Raw genomic sequence first — 27,508 nt, forward strand, 5'->3', positions numbered from 1 at the left:
TACGTCATCAGAAGAGTCCACTTAATTTGAGGGTTGAGGGGATAGGGTGTCATTTAAGATTTAAAACACAGCCAATGATAAATATACATATTTTACATTGTTTGCAAACTGATATGTAACATGTATTAATGACAAAATAACATGCAAAACAGGCAATTCACTCCCACCATTTTTCATTCGTATTTATTTATACTTTTTTTGCTAAAATTGTGGGGCTCTCACCTGCCCTGAATGACGGGTCGCCACTGCGCGTGTCACAGGAACATCGCAAAGAAGTCGACGTGACGCCGACCAGCTGGTGAGTAACTTTATACATATTAGTATGTTACAAATTACTTTATCGACCAGTCAAAGTAGACAATGTTGAGAATTCCCCCTGACAGTGGTGTCATCACCATTTCACAGCCCTTTGGGGTAGATCATTCGAGTGGTCCTGCACCCAACCCCCACAGGCTATTTGTGCATAGCATGGAAAAACAATTCACATCTGACCAGAGCCCGGTTTCCCAAAGTACAAGTCTAAATTCATTGTTAGAACCTTTTTAGGAGGCTGATACACAGCCAATACAGGAGGTGGCGGCATGCACCTATCATTTGTATGCGCATCGCCTTCTTCGAGATAGAACATCTCAAAGAAGTCGACGTGACATCGACCAGCTGGTGAGTAACTTTACGCATGTAAGCATGTTACAAATTATACAATGCTTTAGGCTACCAGTCAAAGTAGGTATTGTTGAGAATTCCCCCTGACAGTAGTGTTATTATGGAGCCAGATACCTTTCAAAAGGTTGAACGTACATATGGTTAGGATCATAAGAAAATGCATACGTAAATTGTTAGGATCTTAAGAAAAGCCAAACTTGAAATATAAAGTTTAAAATAGATCTGTTACGACTATGAATTAACATTTACATGTTCAGTTCTTACTTTACGTCGGCTACAGATCTTTTTAATGCATACAAACTTTTGTCAGTGTAACAGTATAACTTTAGACCGTCCCCTCGCCCATACCCGGGCGCGAACCAATCAACAACAGTCACCCACGAAGCATCGTTATCCATCGCTCCACAAAAGCCGCGGCCCTTGCAGAGCAAGGGGAACCACTACTTCAAGCTCTCAGAGCAAGTGACGTCTCCGATTGAAACGCTATTTAGCGCGCACCACCGCTAACGTTTCACATCCGTTACACTCACCCCCCTTTTGACCTCCTCCTTTTCCGCAGCAACCAGTGATCCGGGTCACGGCACCAATGTAACAGTATAACTTTAGACTGTCCCCTCGCCCATACCCGGGTGCGAACCAGGGTCCCTCTGCACACATCAACAACAGTCAACCCACGAAGCATCGTTACCCATCGCTCCACAAGAGCCGCGGCCCTTGCAGAGCAAGGGGAACCACTACTTCAAGGTCTCAGAGCAAGTGACGTCACTGATTGAAACGCTATTTAGCGCGCACCACCGCTAACTAAACTAGCGTTTCACATCCGTTACATCAGCAATGTTGCATCTGCAAAGTACATGAACCGAACATAGCTAGTCGAAGTTAGCTAGTCCATCAAGCAACTCTAGCCCAGACGTTAGAGTTGCTTTGCAGCTTCCGGTTTCATTTCCAAAATACAATTCTAGAGCTTGTTTTAGAACTGCATTTAAATACGACGTTATACTCAAATCAAATGTATTTGTCACATACACATGGTTAGCAGATTTTAATGCGAGTGTAGCGAAATGCTTGTGCTTCTAGTTCCGACAATGCAGTAATAACCAACGAGTAATCTAACTAACAATTCCAAAACTACTACCTTATACACACAAGTGTAAAGGGATAAAGAATATGTACATAAAGATATATGAATGAGTTATGGTACAGAGCAGCATAGGCAAGATGCAGTAGATGGTATAGAGTGCAGTATATACATATGAGATGAGTATGTAAACAAAGTGGCATAGTTTAAAATGGCTAGTGATACATGTATTACATAAAGATGCAGTAGATGATATAGAGTACAGTATATACGTATACATATGAGATGAATAATGTAGGGTATGTAAACATTATATTAAGTAGCATTGTTTAAAGTGGCTAGTGATATATTTTACATCAATTCCCATTATTAAAGTGGCTGGAGTTGAGTCAGTGTGTTGGCAGCAGCCACTCAATGTTAGTGGTGGCTGTTTAACAGTCTGATGGCCTTGAGATAGAAGCTGTTTTTCAGTCTCTCGGTCCCTGCTTTGATGCACCTGTATTGACCTCGCCTTCTGGATGATAGCGGGGTGAACAGGCAGTGGCTCGGGTGGTTGTTGTCCTTGATGATCTTTATGGCCTTCCTGTGACATCGGGTAGTGTAGGTGTCCTGGAGGGCAGGTAGTTTGCCCCCGGTGATGCGTTGTGCAGACCTCACTACCCTCTGGAGAGCCTTACGGTTGTGGGCGGAGCAGTTGCCGTACCAGGCGGTGATACAGCCCGACAGGATGCTCTCGATTGTGCATCTGTAGAAGTTTGTGGGTGCTTTTGGTGACAAGCCGAATTTCTCCAGCCTCCTGAGGTTGAAGAGGCACTGCTGCACCTTCTTCACGATGCTGTCTGTGTGGGTGGACCAATTCAGTTTGTCTGTGATGTGTACGCCGAGGAACTTAAAACTTACTACCCTCTCCACTACTGTCCCATCGATGTGGATAGGGGGGTGTTCCCTCTGCTGTTTCCTGAAGTCCACAATCATCTCCCTAGTTTTGTTGACGTTGAGTGTGAGGTTATTTTGCTGACACCACACTCCGAGGGCCCTCACCTCCTCCCTGTAGGCCGTCTCGTCGTTGTTGGTAATCAAGCCTACCACTGTTGTGTCGTCCGCAAAGTTGGAGGCGTGCGTGACCACGCAGTCGTGGGTGAACAGGGAGTACAGGAAAGGGCTCAGAACGCCCCAGTGTTGAGGATCAGCGGGGTGGAGATGTTGTTACCTACCCTCACCACCTGGGGGCGGCCCGTCAGGAAGTCCAGTACCCAGTTGCACAGGGTGGAGTCGAGACATGTGGGAACAGCAGACTGGGATAAGGATTGAGTAGATGAAGTAGTAGAGGCTTGGGCCTTCAGCAAATGACTTGTGTGAGAATGATAGACACAGAAGTGCCTTGTCTAGAACAACCGCCTGAGCTACAAAATAAACGTTTTATTTTTATTTATTTATTTTTCCTTTATTTAACTATGGGACGCCCAATCACAACCGGATGTGATTCAGCCTGGATTCAAACCAGGGACTGTAGTGACACCTCTTGCACTGAGTTCCAGTGACTTAGACCGCTGTTGCACTCGGGAGCACTAGCCTAGGCCTATTCTGCTATCTAAATATGCCATACTGTTGTGTGTTATATAATGGCCATATAATTGCACATTTATTTGTATAGCCGCGTGAGGCTATTGTGGTGATCATGTAACCTAATATGTAACACTTTTTCCAGTATTTGGGAGCACGGACTGTTGGCCTCATATTAGGCATTTTGACTAGTATAAGTGCAGTTATTCTCAAACTGGGGTACGCGCAATGCCGTCGGGGGTATGCCAAAAAAAATGTGATTCACATTTCAAAATAAATTTATAATAATAATACAAAATGTGCATTTAAAAAAAAAATACAAAAATGTCTTCACATTTTCAAACAGTCCAACAGGGCTATACATTAGGGGGAAGTTTTTTTCTCACCTGAGTAGCTTCATTTCACTGCCAAAAATAAAATTAAACCATCTTGTGTTCTGCAAAATAACAACACAATGTCAAATACAGGTAGCCTAGTCAAATAACTAACATTCAATCACATTAACGGTTACTCTCTGGTGGGACTTCCACTAATGGTCCGTATGTAGCCAACCGTAGCTGTTGCTCATTCCGTTTGCTCGAAAATTGATGAAGGGTTAAAAAAAGTAGGGCCTGCATCCATAGACACATATACCAGCTCTGCTGGTAGTACTGCTACTACCAGCAGTACTACACCTGCACCTATCGACGACACAAGTTGTTCTGCTTCCACGAGCACATCCAATGCTAGCATCAGTAATTCTACATTTGTTGTTAGCCCAGCCAGCGTGTACACTGACAGTTGTGAATCTCATGCAGCCGAAGACCAACTGCCCCCTGACCCGGGAAAGCACCAAACAGACAGGGACGTTGGACCATCGAAAAGGCGTAAATATGATAAGAACTACATTGATTTGGGGTTCACAGCCACAGTGTGTATATGTGCAAAAGTACAATCTCACAACTCTATGAAACCTGCACTCTTGCGCAGACATTTAGAAACAAAACATGCTAATTTGAAAAATAAGCCAAAGGACATTTTTGATCGAGAATTAAGACAACTTTCGAGTAGTAAGACATGTATGAAAGCAACAGATACCATTAATAAGAAGGGGCTAGAAGCATCTTATATGGTGAGCTACCAAGTGGCTAGGACAGGCAAGCACCATACTACTGTGGAGGACTTCATTCTTCCTGCTGCCGCGGATATGGCTGGGACAATGCTGGGGGAAAAGGCAAAAAACAACTATACAGACAATTTCTTCATCAAACACTGTTTCACGACGCATGTTGTGCAAATGGAATAGACAACAGGTGGACATTATAGGCAATTAGCAAGACAATAAAGGAGTGGTTCTGCAGGTGGTGCCCACAGACCACTTCTCAGTTCCTATGCTTCCTGGCTGATGTTTTGGTCACTTTTGAATGCTGGCGGTGCTTTCACTCTAGTGGTAGCATGAGACGGAGTCTACAACCCACACAGTGGCTCAGGTAGTGCAGCTCATCCAGGATGGCACATCAATGTGAGCTGTGGCAAGAAGGTTTGCTGTGTCTGTCAGCGTAGTGTCCAGAGCATGGGGGCGCTACCAGGAGACAGAACAGTACATCAGGAGACGTGGAGAAGGCCGTAGGAGGGCAACAACCCAGCAGCAGGACCGCTACCTCCTCCTTTGTGCAAGGAGGAGCAGGAGGAGCACTGCCAGAGCCCTGCAAAATTACCTCCAGCAGGCCACAAATGTGCATGTGTCTGCTCAAACGGTCAGAAACAGACTCCATGAGGGTGTTATGAGGGCCCGACGTCCACAGGTGGGGGTTATGCTTACAGCCCAACACCGTGCAGGACGTTTGGCATTTGCCAGAGAACACCAAGATTGGCAAATTCGCCACTGGCGCCCTGTGCTTTTCACAGATGAAAGCAGGTTCACACTGACCACGTGACAGATGTGACGGAGTCTGGAGACGCCGTGGAGAACGTTCTGCTGCCTGCAACATCCTCCAGCATGACTGGTTTGGCTGTGGGTCAGTCATGGTGTGGGGTGGCATTTCTTTGGGGGGCCGCACAGCCCTCAATGTGCTCGTCAGAGGTAGCCTGACTGCCATTAGGTACCGAGATGAGATCCTCAGACCCCTTGTGAGACCATATGCTGGTGCGGTTGGCCCTGGGTTCCTCCTAATGCAAGACAATGCTAGACCTCATGTGGCTGGAGTGTGTCAGCAGTTCCTGCAAGAGGAAGGCATTGATGCTATGGACTGGCCCGCCCGTTCCCCAGACCTGAATCCAATTGAGCACATCTGGGACATCATGTCTCGCTCCATCCACCAACGCCACGTTGCACCACAGACTGTCCAGGAGTTGCTTTAGTCCAGGTCTGGGAGGAGATCCCTCAGGAGACCATCCGCCACCTCATCAGGAGCATGCCCAGGCGTTGTAGGGAGGTCATACAGGCACGTGGAGGCCACACACACTACTGAGCCTCATTTTGACTTGTTTTAAAGACATTACATCAAAGTTGGATCAGCCTGTAGTGTGGTTTTCCACTTTAATTTTGAGTGTGACTCCAAATCCAGACCTCCATGGGTTGATCAATTTGATTTCCATTGATCATTTTTGTGTGATTTTGTTGTCAGCACATTCAACTATGTAAAGAAAAAAGTATTTAATAAGAATATTTAATTCATTCAGATCTAGGATGTGTTATTTTAGTGTTCCCTTTATTTTTTTGAGCAGTGTATATCAACCGGGACAGAGCTTTTTTCACTAAGACCGGGTGGAAAAATGGCTACCTCTGTCTTTTGAGCGAGAAATACACAAAGAGCCATCAGGTGGACACTGACGCAATGTTGTCGCTTAGGCTCATTTTTCAAAATAAAAGCCTGAAACTATGTCTTGTGATACTAGACACATTAAGGAAGCCATAGAAAAAGGAATCTCGTTGATATCCTATTCACTGCTCAATAGGGAAGCATAGGAAGGGACTCTTATTTAGAAACCGCTGCGTTCCTGGTTGGATTTTTCTCATTCTTTTGCCTGCAATATCAGTTCTGTTATACTCACAGACAATATCTTTAGAGTTTTGGAAACTTTAGAGTGTTTTCTATCCTCAGCTGTTAATTATATGCATATTATATTTTCTGGTCCTGAAAAGTAGCCCGTTTACTTTGGGAATGTAAAAAAAAATGCCCCCTAGATTCAACAAGTTAAAGCAAGGCCCCTGAACTCTCATGTATTTTCTGCACTATGCAATGATATGGGCAGCGACCATGTAACGCTTTTACAACATACAGCGGTGCGCTTGTTATCAAGGGGCAAAGTATTGACAGTGTTTTCAATTGAGAGACAAGCTTAACGTTTACATTGCTGACCATAATTTTCACTTGTCTGACCGCTTGCATGATGACGAGTTTCTCACATGACTGGCTTATCTGGGGGATGTTTTTTCTGCCCTGAATGATCTTAATCTAGGATTACAGGGACTCTCTTGCAACTATATTCAATGTGCGGGTCAAATTGAGGCTATGATTAAGAAGTTGGAGCTCCTCTCTATCTGCATTAAGGACAACACACAGTTCTTTCTGTCATTGTATGATTTTTTTTGTGTGCAAATTAACTCAAGCTTACGGACAATGTCAAATGTGATATAGTGAAGCACCTGAGTGAGTTGGGTGCTCAATTACGCAGGTACTTTCCCGAAACGGATGACACAAACAACTGGATTCGTTATCGCTTTCATGCCCTGCCTCCAGTCCACTTACCGATAGCTGAACAAGAGAGCCTCATCGAAATTGCAACAAACGTTTCTGTGAAAATGGAATTTAATCAGAAGCCACCACCAAATTTCTGGATTGGGCTGCGCTCAGAGTATCCTGCCTTGGCAAATCGTGCTGTTAAGACACTGATGCTCTTTGCAACCACGTACATATGTGAGAGTGGATTCTCAGCCCTCACAAGCATGAAAACTAAATGCAGGCACAGACTGTGTGTGGAAAATGATTTAAGACTGAGACCCTCTCCAATACAACCCAACATTGCACAGTTATGTTCATCCTTTCAAGCACACCCTTCTCATTAACCTGTGGTGAGTTATTCACAATTTTTGATGAAAAAATAAGGTTTTATATGTAAGCTGGCTAAATAGAGAGCAAAATTATTCATTATTATATTATTATTTGTGCCCTGGTCCTATAAGAGCTCTTTGTCACTTCCCAGGAGCTGGATTGTGACACAAACTCACACTCATTCTTATGTTTAATAAATGGATTACATAGTGTGTGTAGCAGGCTTACAATGATGGGTTACGGGTTAAGGGTTACGGGACTATAAAAAGTTTTGGAACCATTGTATTATTGAATTCCACTCTGTATGTAGGCTTGTTATAGCCATTTGCGTTGCACAACCCCATCACCCAAAGGCAATATCCATATCAATAAACGAAACGAAACAAAACAAAATATTGATTAAGTCTTGGCTATAACCTGTCCTGAGCAAATTGTCTATATATAGCCTTGTTCTTATTGACAGATCTGTTTTCCCTATCAGCCACTGCACGTGCTTCTTCAACTATTATGTTAAAAATGTATTTAGAGGCTATATTTAAAGGCCTGTGAGCTAGGGTCTCTTTTTAAAGGGAGCCCTATAATACAAATGGTTATAAAACACAAATGGAGTTCTAAAATGTATCCGCAAGACACCAGTACATAAAATGATGGCCTAAATTGCAATGCCTACAAGTTGAAGACCTACTCTTTATTTGGTTAGGCCTACATTTATTTTTAAGAGAATGGATGCCCATGTGAGCTCTCACATTTCTTAACATGTTTTTTTACAAAAGGATAGACTTCTATTTTTCGGCTGGGACATATGCAGATTGCTACCCTCCACAGCATGGCCTTCACTCCAGATGACAAAAATTAACTGGAGAGATTAATGCTAACAAGGTTTCCTTTTTCCAAGCTATATGGAGGGTGCTCTAGACAAACCTGAGGACACCATTCAACCTGGTACTGAGTGAGTAGTGTTTGGTCTGATGCTATTTTAAAGCAAAGAAGAAAAAGGAATGACATTACAATGATATATTTGACTTTATGAGGACTGAATGCTAGGGTAAGGCTGCCAGGCTTGCAAGGACAGACCAGATACAACTTCAATTAGCACTGAGGTGTGAAGTAAAAGGTGTCAGAAGCCTTTGGGCCCAACAAGTGGCAGGAGTGTTCAAAAACCATTCACTGGCATTTTCTACAAGAAATCTACCTCCAGAAATAAAAGCTTCTCCCAAGTGGGTGTGACACCTACTCCCGTTGCCTGCTGCACTTCTGCTTGGGTTCCACCTGCCGACCTGTTCAGCGTCTGCCCTGGCCTGGCTCCCCCTACCCCCCTCTCTATTTTAACCACCTCTTGCCGGCTTTGTATTCATGTTACCTGATGAAATTGCTGTACAATATGATCTTGGTGCCATCTGATGCACATTCAGAAGTCATAAATCAACACTGCAGAGCTCTCCCTGTTTTATGCCGTGCCTTGATTGTATTACTGTTGATGATATTTGGAAAAGTGCATGTACACCCTGGCCCATCACATTAACACTGGGAGCTTATTACCTAAAATGGATCAATTGAAAGTGTGGGTTCACAGCTCCAATTCCGATGTGCTGGTCATTCCTGAGACATGGTTAAGGTAGTGCGTTTTGAATAGTGATGTTAACCTTTCTGGTTATAACCTTTTTTAACAAGACATATCTTCCAAAGGTGGGGGAGTGACAATCTTTACTAAGGATCACCTTCAGTGATCGGTTGTATCCACCAAGTCTGTCCCCAAACAATTTGATTTACTGGTTTGAAGCATTAAACGTTCAAATGCCTCTTGTTGACTGTTTCTGGGTGCTATCGTCCTCACTGGTCTGTACCCTACCTGCCCTAAACTCTCTCCTGACACCTTGCACTAAGTATGAATTTGTCCTGCTTGGTGACCAAACTGGGACATGCTTAAACTGACCAAGTCCTAAAGCAATGGGACTCCCTAAACCTTTCTCAGATTATTACCAATCCCACAAGGTATGACTCCAAACACCCAGAAAAGGCTACTCCCCTCTACATTATCCTCACAAATAACCCTGATAGGTATTAATCTGGTGTTTTCTGTAATGACCTTAGTGATCACTGTTTTACAGCCTGTGTTCGTAATGGCTGCTCAGTGAAACGACCTGTCCTGATTTGTCATAGACGCTTGCTAAAAACTTTAATGAGCAAGCCTTCCTTCTTGAACTGGCCTCTGTAAAATGGTTTAGAATCAGCTTTATCCCCTCTGTCAAAGACGGTTGGACCTTTCTTCTTTTTTTGTAATTTCAGTGGTTTTGTTAACACGCCCCATAAAGAAAATTAGAATTAAAAAACCTTGATCTTGCAGAGTTACTCCACCTCTAGAATTGCATTTGGTGAAAGGCTCGGTACACGAATACTCAGGCTGACTGGCTCTCGTTCAGGCAAATGAGAAATAAGTGCTCTCAGGCTATCTGGAAAGCCAAAGTTAGTTACTTTAAGGAGCAGTTGTCTCTCTGTGAGTCTAACAAGAAGTTCTGGAAAACGGTTAAAGACCTGGAGAACAAGCCCTCCACTTCACAGCTGCCCATGTCCCTTAATGTTGATGATGTGGTTGTTACTGACAAGAAGCACATGGCTGAGCTCTTTAATCAGCACTTCATTGTCAGGAATCCTATTTGACTCAGCCATGCCTCCTTGCCCATCCCAACATTTCCTCATCTCCCACCCCTTCTAATGTGACTATGCAGAAGCTCCCTGCAGGCAGTCACTGAGTCCAAGGGGCTAAAGGAGCTCCTTAAACTTGATCCCCCAAAAAACATCTGGGTCAGATGGTTTCGACCCTTTCTTCTTTAAGTTTGCTACCCCTATCATCGCCAAGCCTATCTCCAACCTTTTTAACCTTTCTCTCAATTCTGGGGAGGTTCCCATTGCTTGGAAGGCAGCCACGGTTCACCCCTTTATTTAAAGGTGCAGATCAAGCTGATGCTAACTGTTATAGGCCTCAGTGTTGGAAAAACTTGTCAATAATCAACTGACGTCTAAAGTATTCTCTCCGGTATGCAATCTGGTTTCCGCTCAGGTTATGGATGTGTCACTGCAACCTCAAAGGTCTTCAATGCTGTCACCATTGCCCTTGATTCTAAGAAATGTTGTGCTGCTATTTTTGTTGACTTGGTCAAAGATTTTGATACGGTAGACCATTCCATTCTTGTGGGCCGACTAAGGAGTATTGGTGTCTCTGAGGGGTCTTTGGCCTGGTTTGCTAACTACCTCTCTCAAAGAGTGCAGTGTTTAAAGTCAGAACATCCGCTGTCTCAGCCACTGTCTGTCACCAAGGGAGTACCCCAAGGCTCGATCCTAGGCCCCACGCTCTTCTCAATTTACATCAACAACATAGCTCAGGCAGTATGAAGCTCTCTCATCCATTTATGTGTAGATGATACAGTCTTGTACTCAGCTGGCCCCTCCTCGAATTTGTGTTACATGCTCTACATCAAAGCTTTCTTAATGTCCAACAAGCTTTCTCTACCCTTAACTGTGTTCTGAACACCTCCAAAACAAAGGTCATGTGGTTTGGTAAGAAGAATTTCCCTCTCCCCACAGGTGTGATTACTAGCTCTAAGGGTTTAGAGCTTGAGGTAGTCACCTCATACAAGTACTTGGGAGTATGGCTAGATGGTACACTGTCCTTCTCTCAGCACATATCAAAGCTGCAGTCAAAATCTAGACTTGGTTTCTTCTATCCTAATCGCTCCTCTTTCAACCCAGCTGCCAGACTAACCCTGATTCAGATGACCATCCTTCCCATGCTAGATTACGGAGACATAATTTATTGATCGGCAGGTAAGGGTGCTCTCGAGCGGCTAGATGTTCTTTACCATTTGGCCATCAGATTTGATACCAGTGCTCCTTGTAGGACACATCACCGCTCTCTATACTCCTCTGTATACTGGTCATCTCTGTATACCCGTCGCAAGACCCACTGGTTGATGCTTATTTATAAAAACCCTCTTAGGCCTCACTCCCCACTGTGCGATATCTACTGCAGCCCTCATCCTCCACATACAACACCTGTTCTGCCAGTCACATTCTGTTAAAGGTCCCCAAAGCACACACATCCCTGGGTCGCTCCTCATTTCAGTTCGCTGCAGCTAGATACTGGAACGAACTGCAACAAACACTCAAACTGGACAGTTTTATTTCAAAGACTCAATCATGGACTCTCTTACTGAAAGTTGTGGCTGCTTTGTGTGATGTATTATTGTCTCTACCTTGCCTTTTGTGCTGTTGTCTGTTCCGAATAATGTTTGTATCATGTTTTGTCCTGCTACCATGTTGTGTTGCTACCATGCTGTGTTGCTGCCTTGCTATGTTGTTGTCTTAGGTCTCTCTTTATGTAGTGTTGTGTTGTCTCTCTTGTCGTGATGTGCATTTTGGCCTATATTTATTTACTTTTTATTTTTAAGCCCAGCCCTCGACCCCGCAGGAGGCCTTTTGCCTGTTGGTAGGCCATCATTGTAAATACAAATTTGTTCTTAACTGACTTTTCTAGTTAAATAAAACATTAAACATTGGATTATTAAGGTGACAGGCTAAAGAACATAGGTTAATTTAGATCATTTGAATACACATGGATCTTAACAAACAAATGAATAAGACTGTTCTATTGTCTTTGATATTGCAACTCAAAAAATTACATTTGACTATATGAAGGACGAATGAAATGTTCAAATATGTTGGAATGATGAGTTGCACACATCATGCATGCATGCTCTGCACTTCATTTGGCTAGTAGGCAAATAGGCCTATATTAGGGTATAATGACTGATTGCCTCCAGAAGGGCATCTTGGTGCTGTGGTTCTGTACGGAGGGAATAGTGTATACGGAGACTACCTAAGACCACTACAGTCGGTAATTTGTTGATGATTAGGCTACTATAAGCTTTAGATAGCGCTCTAGACGATCTTAGCTAGCAATCAACATTTTCTTTGTTTAGCTGACATGGGATAATTGAGTGAATGTCAGTGACTAACATAAGTGGAAAATTGCATTACCACATTTCAAAATTGCACCTTATTTTCTACTTTTCTTACTCAACAGTAGGCTAAGTTGAGACCTCGACTGAGTCAGGGTCCCTTAGCAGCAGCGGGCCCTACGCGCAGTGAAGAGGTGGCTCTGGGTGCACCTTGGTGATGCAGGCCTAGTGCATTGTCATGTCTAATCAAATTGCATGAGAATATGGGCAGGAAATGTTTTTTTGTTCTAATACAAACAACTGGAATCAAATACATAACTGACATTCATTACAGAATGTTTCCTTTTGGCTCTGAACACAAGTTGATATGTCCCTTTTCCAGAAATGAAGACATTGCTATAATACAATAACTACGTTTGCTTGTTAAATGAGGTTGAACGAATAACATCATGATGGCACTTTAAATGGCAACTAGAAAAAGCAATGCAAAAAAATACATTTCCAATTCACACGTGCCTATTAATACACACTTATGTGAAATAGGACAAATATAAGCACCCAGCATATTATACTGAAGAAAATATAATGTAAAGTGTTGGTCCCATGTTTTATGAGCTGAAATATTTTGTTTTTCAAAAATAGCTAGCAATGCTAATGTTAGCTAATGTTAGCTAGCTAAAATATCAATCAGGTGACATCACAATCATGACAAAAAGTGTCCTACTTATTTGCCTTTTGACATGTTATTGTGGCCAGTTGTATTGCTTCTTTAATCAGGACGACGGGTTTTCCGTTGTGCTTACATGTTTGCAAAAGGGTTTTCTAACGATCAATTAGCCTTTTAAAATTATAAACTTGGATTAGCTAACACAACGTGCCATTGGAACACAGGAGTGATGGTTGCTGATTATGGGCCTCTGTAAGCTTATGTAGATTTTCCATGAAAAAGCAGTTGTTTCCAGCTACAATAGTCATTTACAACATTAACAATGTCTACACTGTATTTCCGATCAATTTGATGTTATTTTTTTTTATTTTTTTTTGAGTTAATTAAGAAATATGTGTATGTACGTAGGTAGGGGTAAATTGATTATGCATAGATAATAAACAGTGAGTAGCAGCAGCGTTTAAAAAAAAAAAAAGGGGAAGATCAATGCAAATAGTCCGAGTAGCCATTGGATTAGCTGTTCAGCAGTCTTATGGCTTGGGGGTAGAAGCTGTCTCTCAAACATAGAAAATACCTAGTTTTCCCAAAATATATACTTTTATATTCTTCCTTTATACCTGGTAGATTCATGCAATGCCAAAGGAGTAAAACTGCATTTGTGTACATTTCAGTTAGACATTCGACAAAAACATCCTTGGCGTTCATGGTTCCTTGTACATGGAAAAGTCCAGCAACATAAACGTACAGTTGAAGTCAGAAGTTTACATACACCTTAGCCAAAAACATTTAAACTCAGTTTTTCACAATTCCTGACATTTAATCCTAGTAAAAATTCCCTATCTAGGGTCAATTAGGATCACCACTTTATTTTAAGAATGTGAAATGTCAGAATAATAGCAGAGAGAATGATTTATTGCAGCTTTTATTTATTTAATCACATTCCCAGTGGGTCAGAAGTGTACATACACTCAATTAGTATTTGGTAGCATTGCCTTTAAATTGTGTAACTTGGGTCGAAACGTTTCGGGTAGCTTTCCACAATAAGTTGGGTGAATTATGGCCCATTCCTCCTGACAGAGCTGGTGTAACTGAGTCAGGTTTGTAGGCCTCCTCGTTCGCACACGCTTTTCCAGTTCTGCCCACACATTTTCTATAGGATTGAGGTCAGGGCTTTGATGGCCACTCCAATACCTTGACTTTGTTGTCCTTAAGCCATTTTGCCACAACTTTGGAAGTGTGCTTGGTGTCATTGTCATTTGGAAGACCCATTTGCGACCAAGCTTTAACATCCAGACTGATGTCTTGATGTTGCTTCAATATCTCCACATCATTTTCCTGTCTTATGATGCCATCTATTTTGTGAAGTGCACCAGTCCCTCCTGCAGCAAAGTACCCCCACAACATGTTGCTGCCACCCCCATGCTTCACGGTTGGGATGGTGTTCTTCTGCTTGCAAGCCTCCCCCTTTTTCCTCCAAACATAACGATGGTCATTATGGCCAAACAGTTCTATTTTTGTGTCATCAGACCAGAGGACATGTCTCCAAAAAAATATGAGCTTTGTCCATATGTGCAGTTGCAAACTGTAGTCTGACTTTTTATGGCAGCTTTGGAGCAGTGGCTTCTTCCTTGCTGAGCGGCCTTTCAGGTTATGTCGATATAGGACTCGTTTTACTGTGGATATAGATACTTTTGTACCTGTTTCCTCCAGCATCTTCACAAGGTCCTTTCCTGTTGTTCTGGGATTGATTTGCACTTTCCGCACCAAAGTACGTTCATCTCTGGGACACAGAACGCATCTCCTTCCAGAGCGGTATGACGGCTGCGTGGTCTCATGGTGTTTATACTTGCGTACTATTGTTTGTACAGATGAACGTGGTACCTTTTTTAGACATTTGTAAATTGCTCCCAGGGATGAACCAGACTTGTGGAGGTCTACAACAAAAATTCTGAGGTCTTGGATGATTTCATTTGATTTTCCTATGATGTCAAGAAAAGAGGCACTGAATTTGAAGGTAGGCCTTGAAATACATCCACAGGTACACCTCCAATTGGCTCAAATGATGTCAATTAGCCTATCAGAAGCTTCTAAAGCCATGACCTAATTTTCTGGAATTTTCCAAGCTGTTTAAAGGCACAGTCAACTTAGTGTATGTATACTTCGGATCCCCTGGAATTGTGATACAGTGAATTATAAGTGAAATAATCTGTCTGTAAACAATTGTTGGAAAAATTACTTGTGTCATGCACAAAGTAGATGTCGTAACCGACTTGCCAAAACTATAGATTGTTAACAAGATATTTGTGGAGTGGTTGAATAACGAGTTTTAATGACTCCAACCTAAGTGTATGTAAACTTCTGACTTCAACTGTAGGTCATTTGTTATGGTGGGGGTATCTTTTACCATTCGCTGGCTTGTTATGTGCCCCTTCCAAGTATTGCTAACTGGTTTTTCACAGGCGATTACTGCTAGAACAGTGTCTCTGAGTCCAGAAGATTTGTTGATCCACCATGCGCAAGATACAATTTGTTTTCTAAGTATTTATCTGAAGTGCCTATTCATTGTGCGATTTTTACTGTAGGAGTATTGAGCTCCCTAGCATGTGATAGACTTGTTGATTGTTTGACTATAATCAGTTAGCACAGGCTGCTGTTGACATGTCAGAAAGAAAGGCTTCTCTTTAAGAAAGATGGGTTATAGCCTCCATTTTACATGCTGTCTCAATTAGTTTCACTTGAGTAACCCATGAAAGTGAGTTATGCCTCCCACTCACTGCCAAACCAGTGGGGGGGGGGGGGTCTGCAACACCACTAAGCAAGGGGCACCACCAAGCAAGCAGCACCACCAAGACCAAGGAGCTCTCCAAACGGGTAAGGGACTAAGAATTGGAGAAGTACAGATCAGTATTGGGTTATAAAAAATATCCGAAATGTTGAACATCCCACAGAGCACCATTAAATCCATTATTAAAAAATGCAAAAATATGACACCGCAACAAACCTGCCAAGAGAGGGCTGCCCACCAAAACTCACGGACTGGGCATGGAGGACATTAATCAGAGAGGCAACAAAGAAACCAAAGATAACCCTGATGTAGCTGCAAAGCCCCACAGCAGAGATTGTATATGTCCATAGGACCACTTTAAGCCGTACACTCCAGAGAGCTGGGCTTTACGGGAAAAGTAGCCAGAAAAAAGCCATTGCTTAAAGAAAAAAATAAGCAAACACGTTTGGTATTCGCCAAAAAGCATGTGGTTAGATGAGACTAAAATTTAGTTTTTTAGCCATCAAGGAAAATGCTATGTCTGGCGCAAACCGAACACCTCTCATCACCCCGAGAATACCATCCCCACAGTGAAGCATGGTGGTGACAGCATCATTCTGTGGGGATGTTTTTCATCGGCAGGGACTGGGACACTGGTCAGAATTGAAGGAATGATGGATTGCTCTAAAATACAAGGAAATTCTCGAAGGAAACCTGTTTCAGTCTTCCAGAGATTTGAGACTGGGACAGAGATTTACCTTCCAGCAGGACAATGACCCTAAGCATACTGCTAAAGCAACACTTGAGTGGTTTAAGGGGCAACCTTTTAAATGTTTTGGAATGGCCTAATCGAAGCCCAGACCTCAATCCAATTGAGAATCTGTGGTATGACTTAAAGACTGCTATACACCAGTGGAACCTATTCAACTTGAAGGAGCTGGAGCAGTTTTGCCTTGAAGAATGGGCAAAAATCCCAGTGGCTAGATGTGCCAAGCTTATAGAGACATACCCCAAGAGACTTGCAGTTATAATTGCTGCAAAAGGTGGCTCTACAAGGTATTGACTTTTAGGGGGTGAATAGTTATTTTTTTGTCTTATTTGTTTGTTTCACAATAAAAATGTTTTGCATCTTCGAAGATGCATGTTGTGTAAATCAAATGATACAACCCCCCAAAGAAATCTAATTTAATTCCAGGTTGTAAGGTAACAAACTATGAAAAATGCCAAGGGTGGTGAATACTTTCGCAAGCCACTGTATATCTTGATTAGAGAAGTATTCAACTCCTGAGTCAATACGTGTTAGTCACCTTTTGGCAGTGATTACAGATGAGAGTCATTCTGGGTAAGTCTCTTAAGAGCTTTGCACACCTGGATTGTACAAGTTTTGCCATTATTCATCAAGCCCTGGTTGTTGATCATTGCTAGACACCTATTTTGAAGTCTTGCCATAGATTTTCAAGCCAATTTAAGTCAACTGTAACTAGGCCACTTAGGAACATTCAATGTCGTCTTTGTAAGCAACTCCAGTGTATTTATGGTCTTGAGTTTTAGGTTATTGTCCTGTTGAAAGGTGAATTTGTCTCCCAGTGTCTTTTGGAATGCAGACTGAACCAGGTTGTCCTCTAGGATTTTGCTCTTTATCCTACAAAACTTCCTAGTCCTTGCCGATGACAAGCATACCCATAACATGATGCAACCACTACCATGCTTGAAAATATCAAGAGTGGTGCTCAATGATGTGTTGGATTTGCCCCAAACAAAATGCTTTGTATTCAGGACAAAAAGTTCAATTCTTTGACAAATTTTTTCCAGTAATACTTTAGTGCATTATTGCAAAGAAGATGCATGTTTTGGAGTATTAATATTCTGTACCTTCTTTTCACTCTGGCATTTATGTTAGTGTTGTAGAGTAACTACATTGTTGTTGATAGAAGACATCCTCTGGTATAGAGATGGGGTAGTAATTTCAAAATCATGTTAAACACTATTAGTGCACACAGTGAGTCTCTTCAATTTATTATGTGATTTGAAAAGCACATGTATTATTTAGGCTTGCCATAACAAAATGGTTGAATACTTATTGACTTAAGACATTTCAGCTTTTCATTTTTAATTAATGAGTATTTTTTTTAAACATAATTCCACTTTGACATTATGGGGTATTGTGTGTAGATCAGTGACACAGCATTTTCAGTTTGTCTTTTGGGAACATAGCAACTCGACAACCATCATATTGCCATAATATCAAGAGCTCCCTAAACCCAACAGAGTTAATGGTCAATTCAATGTTACCGGAATTGCGCTGAGAGTCAGATTTTTCATTTAAAAAATGTATACTATGTGGAGATGCAACGTTTGGTAAAATCATCCTCAGTTTGTGACCTCTGTTTTTAAATATCTCCCCCGAATTAAGATTCAAAGATGTCTGCAGAAAGAATGGGGTGTCAGCAATGACATGACACATTGAAATCTATTTGGTTATTGAACTACAGAAAGTGGATTTACAGGAAGTGGAATTTCATCATGGGTCCCTGATCTGTACTACAGACATGCATAATTATGGATACACACTGGCTATTATTTTAATGAGCTCTGTCCCCAAACAAGACCAAAATTGGTTGGACCGGAACACATCTGAACCAATCATAGACGTCTATGTTTCACAAGTGTTGAGAGCACAGTAAAGTAAAAAAGAAACTATGTTTAGTAAAGTATAGTTCAGTACAGAACACAGTAGAGAACACTATAATTGAGGACACTATAATGTAATGTACTCTACTGAACTCTACTGTTCTGTGCTGTGCTGTACTTTGATGTCCAAACTTGTGAAACACAAACCTCTATGATTGGGACAAATCAGCATCTCTCGACATTGAAATTAAAGCTGGTCTGGACCATAACAAAAACCCTAAATTTGGACTCACCAAATCAACTACTTTTCAACATCCATGGATGTCCAGTGTTGGTCGGTGTTCTATGGGTGAGGATGCTGGTGACAGTAAATGGAAAGAGATTGGGCCCATGGGTAGGTGTCAGTAAGAGCCGGGAGAGGCAACATTAAATGGAAAGAAGAGAGAGATGGAGTGGTTGTCCAGACTGTTTTCACACTTGCTTTGACAACCAGACGACAGAAAGAGAAAGACAACCGTGATGAGTTGAATATAAGCGTATATCAGTGGAAGGGAGGACTGTAGCAAGTGACCCAACTGTGGTTAGTGACTACTATGATTACCCATTGATGCCATTTCAATTGCAGTAATTCTGTTACAGATATTTGCGAAGTTCCGCTACCAATTTGGGAACAGAATTTCATGTTTAATCACTTAATGATTCATACACCACATAGATATCAGTAAAAAAAAACTTTACTTCTGTGAACTTTCATTATCCTCCCTCCCGAGATTTTAGAACATGAATCTTAAAGATTTGTTTTTGGCTACGGAATTTCAAGGCACAGGGCAATGTTTCTTAATCTTGCAGGCAAATAATTTCTCAAACTAAATATATGTTGATATTAGTTGGCAGGGGTCTTTACTTCAACATTATTGTGTTTTGATGTATATCTAATACTTTAATAAATTTTCTGGTAGATGTTTTCCAATGCCCTTTTTCTATCTGTTTGAACAGAAATCAAAGTATTTGCTTATTCCTACTATTTTGAATAGAAAATATTAGTCAAATGTGTATACATGCCTTAATTTCTCAAATATGGACAGTTCGCTTTCATTTGACACCAGATTTGACAGTCTCCTATAAACTTCACATTGGTAAAATATACCCCACCATAAGAAAAGACCTTTCCCTTGTTTGTTGTGTGCTCCTTCCAAGTATCTCTAACTGGTTTGTCACAGCCGATTTACTGCTAGAACAGGCATTCTAAGAGTCCAGAAGATAACCACTTTGTTGATCCACCATGCGTAATATTCAGTTTGTTTTCTAAGTATTTATCTGAAGTGCCTATTCATTGTGTGAATTTTTTCAGGAAAAAGTATACCGCATGATGATGACACTGTTTTGAACAATAACATCTATAGTCTTGGCACAATATTATATTTAAGCAACAAGGCCCAAGGGGGTGTGTTATATGGCTAATATACCACAGCTAAGGGCTGTTAGGCACGACACAACAAGGCGTGTCTGGAAACTGCCCTTGGAGATGGTATATTGGCCATATATCACCAGCACAAAAGGAGACACTCTAGACCCAAACTGTTATAGACCTACAGTGGGGCAAAAAAGTATTTAGTCAGCCACCAATTGTGCTTGTTCTCCCACTTAAAAATATGAGTGGCCTGTAATTTTCATCATAGGTACACTTCAACTATGACAGACAAAATGAGGGAAAGAAATCCAGAAAATCACATTGTAGGATTTTTTATGAATTTATTTGCATATTATGGTGGAAAATCATATTTTTAAGTGGGAGAACTCGCACAATTGGTGGCTGACTAAATAATTTTTTGCCCCACTGTATATCCATCCTGCCCTGCCTTTTATAAAATCTTCGAAAGCCAAGTTAACAAACAGATCACCGACCATTTCGAATCCCACCGTCCTTCTCCACTATGCAATCTGGTTTCCGAACTGGTCATGGGAGCACCTCAGCCACGCTCAAGGTCCAAAATGATATCATAACCGCCATCAATAAAAGACAGGACTATGCAGCTGTCTTCATCGACCTGGCCAAGGCTTTCGACTCTGTCAATCACTGCATTCTTATCTGCAGACTCAATAGGTTCACCGACTAATTCTCAGATAGAGTTCAGTGTGTCAAATCAGAGGGCCTGCTGTCTGGACCTCTGGCAGTCTCTATGGGGGTGCCACAGGGTTCAATTCTTAGGCCGAATCTTTTCTCTGTATATATCAATGATGTCGCTCTTGCTGCTGGTGATTCTCTGATCCACCTCTACGCAGACTACACCATTCTGTATACATCTGGCCCTTCGTTGGACACTGTTGACAAACCTCCAAACAACCTTTTAATGCTATAAAACACTCCTTTGGCCTCCAACTGCTCTTAAATGCTAGTAAAACTAAATGCACGCTCTTCAACTGATTGCTGCCCGCACCCACCCGCCCGACTAGCATCACTACTCTTCTGACTTAGAATATGTGGACAACTACAAATACCTAGGTGTCTGGTTAGACTGTAAATTCTCCTTCCAGACTCACATTAAGCATCTCCAATCCAAAATTAAATCTAGAATCGGCTTCCTATTTCGCAACAAAGCCTCCTTCACTCATGCTGCCAAATGTACCCTCGTAAAACTGACTATCCTACTGATCCTTGACTTCACCGATGTCATTTACAAAATAGCCTCCAACACTCTACTCAACAAACTGGATGTAGTCTATCACAGTGCCATCCGTTTTGTCACCAAAGCCCCATATACTACCCAACACTGCGACCTGTATGCTCTCGTTGGCTGGCCCTCGCTACATATTCGGCGCCAAACCCACTGTATCCAGGTCAGCTATAAGCCTTTGCTAGGTAAAGCCATGCCTTATCTCAGCTCACAGGTCACCATTGCAGCACCCACCTGTAGCACTCGCTCCAGCAGGTATATTTCACTGATCATCCCCAAAGCCAACACTTCCTTTACTTCCAGTTCTCTGCTGCCAATGACTGGAACGAATTGCAAAACTCACTGCAGCTGGAGACTTATATCTCCCTCACTAACTTTAAGCATCAGCTGTCAGAGCAGCTTATCGATCACTGTACCTGTACACAGCCAATCTGTAAATAGCCCACCCAACTACCTCATCTCCATATTATGATTTATCTTCTTGCTCTTTTGCACCCCAGTATCTCTACTTGCACATCATCTTCTGCACATCAATCACTCCAGTGTTAATGCTAAATTGTAATTATTTCGCCTCTGTGGCCTATTTATGCCTACCTCTCTAATCTTCTACATTTGCACACATTGTAGATAGATTTTTCTATTGTGTAATTGACTGTACGTTTTGTTTATGTGTAACTCTGTTGTTTTTGTACACTGCTTTGCTTTATCTTTGCCAGGTCGCAGTTGTAAATGAGAACTTGTTCTCAACTGGCCTACCTGGTTAAATAAAGGTGAAATAAAAATCAATTAATAAAAAAGGGGTCAAACTGTCTCCTGGACATTTCCTGTGACCTCCACTGGCCAATCAGAGGCAGTGATCTGGCCTGAATGGCCAGAGGCCAGACTTCAGTGGGCCAAACCATGGATCCCGAACTCCACTCCCCCGGACCTCAGCCACTCGAACCACGGCCTGTTCACCACAGAAGGTGGAGACCGTACAGGTGCATCAAAGCTGGGACCGAGAGATAAACAGCTTCCATCTTCAGGCCATCAGACTGTTAAACAGCTACCACTAGCCGGCCTCCGCCCAGTACCCTGCCCTGAACCTCAGTCACTGTTATTATCCAGCTACCACCCGGTACTCTACCCGGCACCTTAGAGATTGTTGCCCTATGTACAGTCATTGAACACTGGTCACTTTATTAATGTTTCCATACTGTTTTACCCACTTCATATGTAGTCATGGCTCATACTATATGACTACTGCTGTGCACCTTTTCTATTCATATACTGTCTATACATAACTTAATTATAATATTTTATATATATAAATAATCTGACATTGCTCGTTCTAATATTTCTGAATTTTTTGGGATTGTGTGTATATTGTTTTTTATTGCTAGTTATTACTGCACTGTTGGAGCTACAAACACAAGCATGTTTGTTAACCCTGTCCTAAAGCATAGAGAACATCCCAACAGTCTGCACAAAAAACTTCTTTGTTGTCTTTCAGGAATAAATAGCCTACACCCCTGGTTGAGAATGGACGCGGTTGCTGACAATTTTGCAATGATGGGAAGCATTATTGGATAACTTTTAAACATCGTTGGAATGGATGCCGCTGCACTCACTTCCTTCCCCTTTGGAGGAATCGTTGTCTCATCCGTTTTTGCGATCTTTCTCCTGGCCCTCATGCTCTTGTCATGCCGCGGCAGGAACCAAGAGGTGATAGGAGCGGGCCGTGCGGTGCTGATAACGGGCTGTGACAGCGGATTCGGTCATCAACTGGCCCGCAGGCTGGATGCTCAGGGGTTTGTGGTCTTTGCCGGTTGTCTGTTTCCCAACGGAGACGGTGCCCAAACTCTGCACAGAGAGAGCTCCAGCAATATAAACATTCTCAAGCTAGACGTCACTAAAGATGAAGATGTGACACAGGCAAGGACTGTGGTCCAATCGAACCTGCCAGAGAAAGGTGAGCTTTGTTACAAGTAGGTTACTTAACATAACAATTACGGACTGTTAACGCAAAAAAAATGATCAAATCAAATGTATTTATATGATCCAATTTCCTTCTCAAAAGAAACTCTTAAGACTAAGCAGGGGTAGGCAACTACAGTATGTATATTCAGCCATGGGCCAACGTTTGTCGGAGCGGATAGTCAGGGGCGGAACATAGCCCAACTGTACACTGCAAATTGAGCACGACTAAACCCAATAAGATTTTTTTTTTTTTAAGAATCATGTCATACATCATCTTTTTATTTGTGGGAGTACTTTGGAACAGATGTCATAAATTCCTGGTGATTTTAGCCTCTTTAAAAAAATGTTTTTACTTAAAAGAAATTCATTGGGGGCTGCTTTTGGCTTGTGGGACACCTGTTGCTGACCCATGACTAAGTCTATTCAGAGGTTAATGTTCCTGCTCTTCACAAGTCCCTTTTCCCCCAGGGCTTTATTAATGATGCATTGACTGTTATTAACACGAAGAGTGAACCTTTTCCTTCTCAAAAGCACCTGTTGTCAACTAAATCATAAAATGTGCAACCTGGACTCAGGGCGATTTGTAGGATTTTGTGCATACCTCGATTTAGCATGTTATATTACATTTCTTTAGGTACATTATGAATTGAATAGCGGTCATACAATATCATATGAATTGGAGGACTTATACTGTCACTCAAACTCGCAACCTTTGGATTGCAGGAATTAAGGTTAGGGTAGAGCTGGGTGACACGGACAAAAATCCATATCCCGATATGTTGACCTATTTATTTTATTTTTATGATGAATCAGCGATAAATCATTTTTGTGGGAGGTGTTAGATAGAGCCTGACGATTAATATGGACAAAAAGTAATGTGAAAAATGTAACTATTTTGATGGGCAGTTACTTTGCAGGGCTCTAGAATATGTTTTTCCAGTGCCAAGTAAGACAACGGAGATGGTAGCCTATATATGATTCAAAGAGTAGTGATTTCATCAAACCTATCCAGGGAATGCATGATTTGAAATTGTGATGTGAAACCTGTAAAAAATTATCCAGAATTATCAGATTTTTGGGGGGGCTCTTCAGAGAATTTGCAGACACCTACCTATAGGCAATATTATTTCACCTCCTGAGGTAGTGGAAAATCAAAACACTTAGCTAGTTTGCTGACTCTAAATATGATACTGTTGCTATATAGCCATGTAGGTTAATAGATTAAGATGAATCAATCAGTAAATGTAGGCTAATGGCCTACAAAAACTTTCCAGCACAAGGCTCCTTGATGAAGGCCTAGTCACTGAATCGTGCGCTCATCTCCGCTCCGCGGGCGTATCAAAACCATTTTACAGCCTGCTCCAGATATGTTTAAGATGTACTATGCAGAAATCACTCCGCCATTTCCTGGTTGCTAAAATAGTAGTTCTAAACCACTGCGAAATATCTTCTCCATAACCAAAAAATATTGTACTTTCAGCTGTTTTAAGCTGGTGTGGAAAACTGAAAGTAAAAGATGCAAAAACATAGAAAGCATAGAAATAGAGAATGCACACAGAGCATATCTACCGCTTCTTAGACTTGCTTTCAATAAGAATGACAGCTCTATGTGGATTTGGTCGGGTTTAAAGTAACTGAACCATTAGTATATATTTGATTTAACTAGGCTTGTCAGTTAATTAAGAACATTCTTATTTACAGTGGCGGCCTAGGTACAGTGGTTTAACTGCCTTCTTCAGGGGTAGAACGACAGATTTTTACCCTGTCAGCTCGGGGATTCGATCTAGCAACCTTTCGGTGACTCACCTAACGCTCTAACCACTAGGCTGCCTGCCACCCCAAAAACTATATAGTTTCAATCATCTTGGAGGTGCTCAGAAATATGTATCGTATGCTTCATATGGCTCTGACGCCAGGCTGTATTGTGAGACACTTATGACAAAACTGATTTAACAGGTTTTACACACATTGTTAATGTAAGTTGATTTGTTTTGTTTTTTAAGGGCTTTGGGCAGTTGTGAACAATGCTGGCATCTTAGACTGGTCAGAGACAGAGTGGAACACCATTGATGATTATCGCAATATGGCTGAGGTCAATTTATTTGGCAGCATCAGGACCTCCATAGCTTTCCTCCCATTGGTTCGTGCCTCAAAAGGTAAGTTTAATAATTATTTTACCATCACCATTTCATAATGGTGATCACAGTTCTTGATTTATCACATTCAATGTTAATTTTACTCCACAGTGTTCTAAAATGTGTAATGTTCATTGATTTCTGTAGGACGGATGGTGTACGTCTCAAGCATCTTTGCCTTCTTCAACTGTCTGACCATGGGGGCCTACAGTATGTCAAAGAGAGGACTGGAGGCGTTTGCAGACTGCCTGCGGGTAGAGATGGACTGTTTTGGAGTAAAGGTAAAGACAACTCTTGGTAATCATAATTACTGTGTGTGTGTGTGTGTGTCTTTTTAATACTCTGTAGATTTGTTTACATTGATTGTAATCAACACATTCCCCTTAAAATGTCAATCTGTGATTGCTATATCCATTTATGGACATTTAAGTTAATGATATACAGTATAACCATTTATTCTTGAAGAATATAACATATAAATGCCTCATGAGCGTAGTTCAACTGTGCTACCCCATCAGAATCCAAAATATAAGCTTGTTTCACTTCTTTGTTGGTTAACAATGTAATTGTAAACAAACACTATAGCTTCAAAACACAATTAAATCTATAACTTTGAAACAGCTCCTGTCCATAGCCCTGTTATGAATTTGAGAAAGGTTACATTTCTCCAGCCCCATCCCCCAGGTCTTCACCAAAACACTGGCGGTGTGACTGCTTATTGTTTGAACTTCAGAGTGCCCCTTTAACATTGTGGTGATGATCTCAGGTGAGCATCATCCAGCCAGGTAACTTTGGTCCTGCTACCAGCATCCTGAGGCGGAGAACAGGGACAGAAATCTGGGAGAAACTGGACGAGGAGCGTCAACAGATGTTCAACAGACAGTATGTGGACCTGGCTAATAACTACCACATGTCTACATGTATGACTGGCAACCAGGACAGCAGCCTGGTCATAGACGCTATGGTGGAAGCCCTCACAGCAGACAGACCTAAACGCAGATATCTGTTGGTCTCTAAGCTGGATATGTTGTTCTTCTATTCCTTTCCCTATCTGCCGACATGCGTCACTGATGCAGTTTTCTACCTCAGTCCCATGTACAACAAAAGAAAAGCGATGCTTTATTCCAAATAGAGAATATCTGTATTATGAGTGACAGTAGAGGAAGTATATTGCTTTGTGTTATGTTGTAATGTGCAGTATTTTTACATTGCACTTCTCACTTATTCTGTGTTGCAAACTTGCATGTGTCCCAAATTCTCTGGGAAATGTATGCATTCCTTCCCACCAACAATACATTCGGGAAGAATAGAAGATGTTCGGGACGTTACTAAGAGGATTCAATGGCATGTTACTGGGTCTTGCAGCTGCTTGCCTCATTCATAACCACAAAATTACATATTTACCTGATTTGTTTTATATTAATAGTTAGGAATTGATACATAACAAATAGGAGGATATTTCTGTCCTGTTAGTGTCTGTGTTTTTATGGTCTCCCCTCTTGTTTCCTGCAGATAATCTGGGTGTATGGTCACCAGAGATGGCTTGAGCTGACAATTTAGTTAGACTGCCTTACATAGACAAGATGTGGTGGGTCTAACCGAGATGGAGATAGCCAGGAGGAGTTTAGAACAATTCCTCATTGTCTCTAAATCATCTAAGCCAGGGCGGGGTAAAGACAACAACCCACGTGCAGATAACGGCAGGATGAACCCAGAGTGGTTTGATGCTCCTTGGTCTGCATGAGGGGGGTTGAACCAACCATGACAGAGCATTGTTAGTGTCAGCTATATATAGTACTCTGCATTTGTGTAAAGGTTAGGTTACTCAGTCCAACACAAGGGTGGAGGGTCGACCAGCCTAATTATTGCAATAATTATTCGATATTTAATAAAGATGATTGTTTGAAGAAATTACCAAATCTCTCTCAGTACTACATTTCCACGACAGTATACAGAACCTACACTACATGACCAAAAGTATGGGGACACCTGCTCTTCAAACATCTCATTCCAAAATCATAGGCATTAATATGGAGTTGGAAAGGCTTCTGGGAAGGGACTTGCTTCCATTCAGCCACATCATGTCTGTGTGCTCAATTTTAAACACCTGTCAGCAATGGGTGTGGCTGAAAAAGCCGAATCCACTATTTTTAAGTGTTGTCCACATACTTTTGTAGATATTGTGTATGTGGTTGTTTTATTCAAGAAGTGGTATGCAACGTTATTTATACCAGTTTGTATTTCTCAGTTTTTTTACTATAATACTTTAAAGACAACACAATGCTTTATGCAATAAACTTGTCAAGAATACAACCTCAATTCTAAGGACATTATCACTACAGAATCCATAGGCTTTCAAATTGATGTGCATAGTAACAGTTTCC

General features: G+C 41.7%; 1 protein-coding gene across 2 annotated transcripts; it reads left to right on the plus strand.

Moving 5' to 3' along the window:
- Nucleotides 1-27,375, plus strand: zgc:113142 (D-beta-hydroxybutyrate dehydrogenase, mitochondrial). Of its 2 annotated transcripts, XM_031829097.1 has the most exons (6): nt 1-298; nt 547-660; nt 22,523-22,981; nt 24,993-25,145; nt 25,272-25,405; nt 25,891-27,375. In XM_031829097.1, exons 3-6 carry the CDS (start codon nt 22,621-22,623, stop codon nt 26,254-26,256), a joined length of 1,014 nt encoding a protein of 337 aa, XP_031684957.1. In that variant the 5' UTR covers nt 1-298; nt 547-660; nt 22,523-22,620; the 3' UTR covers nt 26,257-27,375. The 2 variants fall into 2 exon arrangements, with proteins under 2 accessions (XP_031684957.1, XP_020342585.2); XM_020486996.2 differs by lacking the exon at nt 547-660.
- The last annotated feature ends 133 nt before the right edge of the window (nt 27,376-27,508 follow it).

Source organism: Oncorhynchus kisutch, linkage group LG7 (genome assembly GCF_002021735.2).
Source record: "Oncorhynchus kisutch isolate 150728-3 linkage group LG7, Okis_V2, whole genome shotgun sequence".
NCBI classification, from domain to species: domain Eukaryota; kingdom Metazoa; phylum Chordata; class Actinopteri; order Salmoniformes; family Salmonidae; genus Oncorhynchus; species Oncorhynchus kisutch.

What these genes read in the sequence shown, in the direction of transcription:
- zgc:113142 (XM_031829097.1), top strand. Translation starts at nt 22,621, where the DNA reads ATGGATGCCGCTGCACTCACTTCCTTCCCCTTTGGAGGAATCGTTGTC. An exon ending in ATTGGTTCGTGCCTCAAAAG is followed by an intron (nt 25,146 to 25,271) that starts GTAAGTTTAATA and finishes TGATTTCTGTAG; the next exon opens with GACGGATGGTGTACGTCTCA. An exon ending in TGGACTGTTTTGGAGTAAAG is followed by an intron (nt 25,406 to 25,890) that starts GTAAAGACAACT and finishes TGATGATCTCAG; the next exon opens with GTGAGCATCATCCAGCCAGG.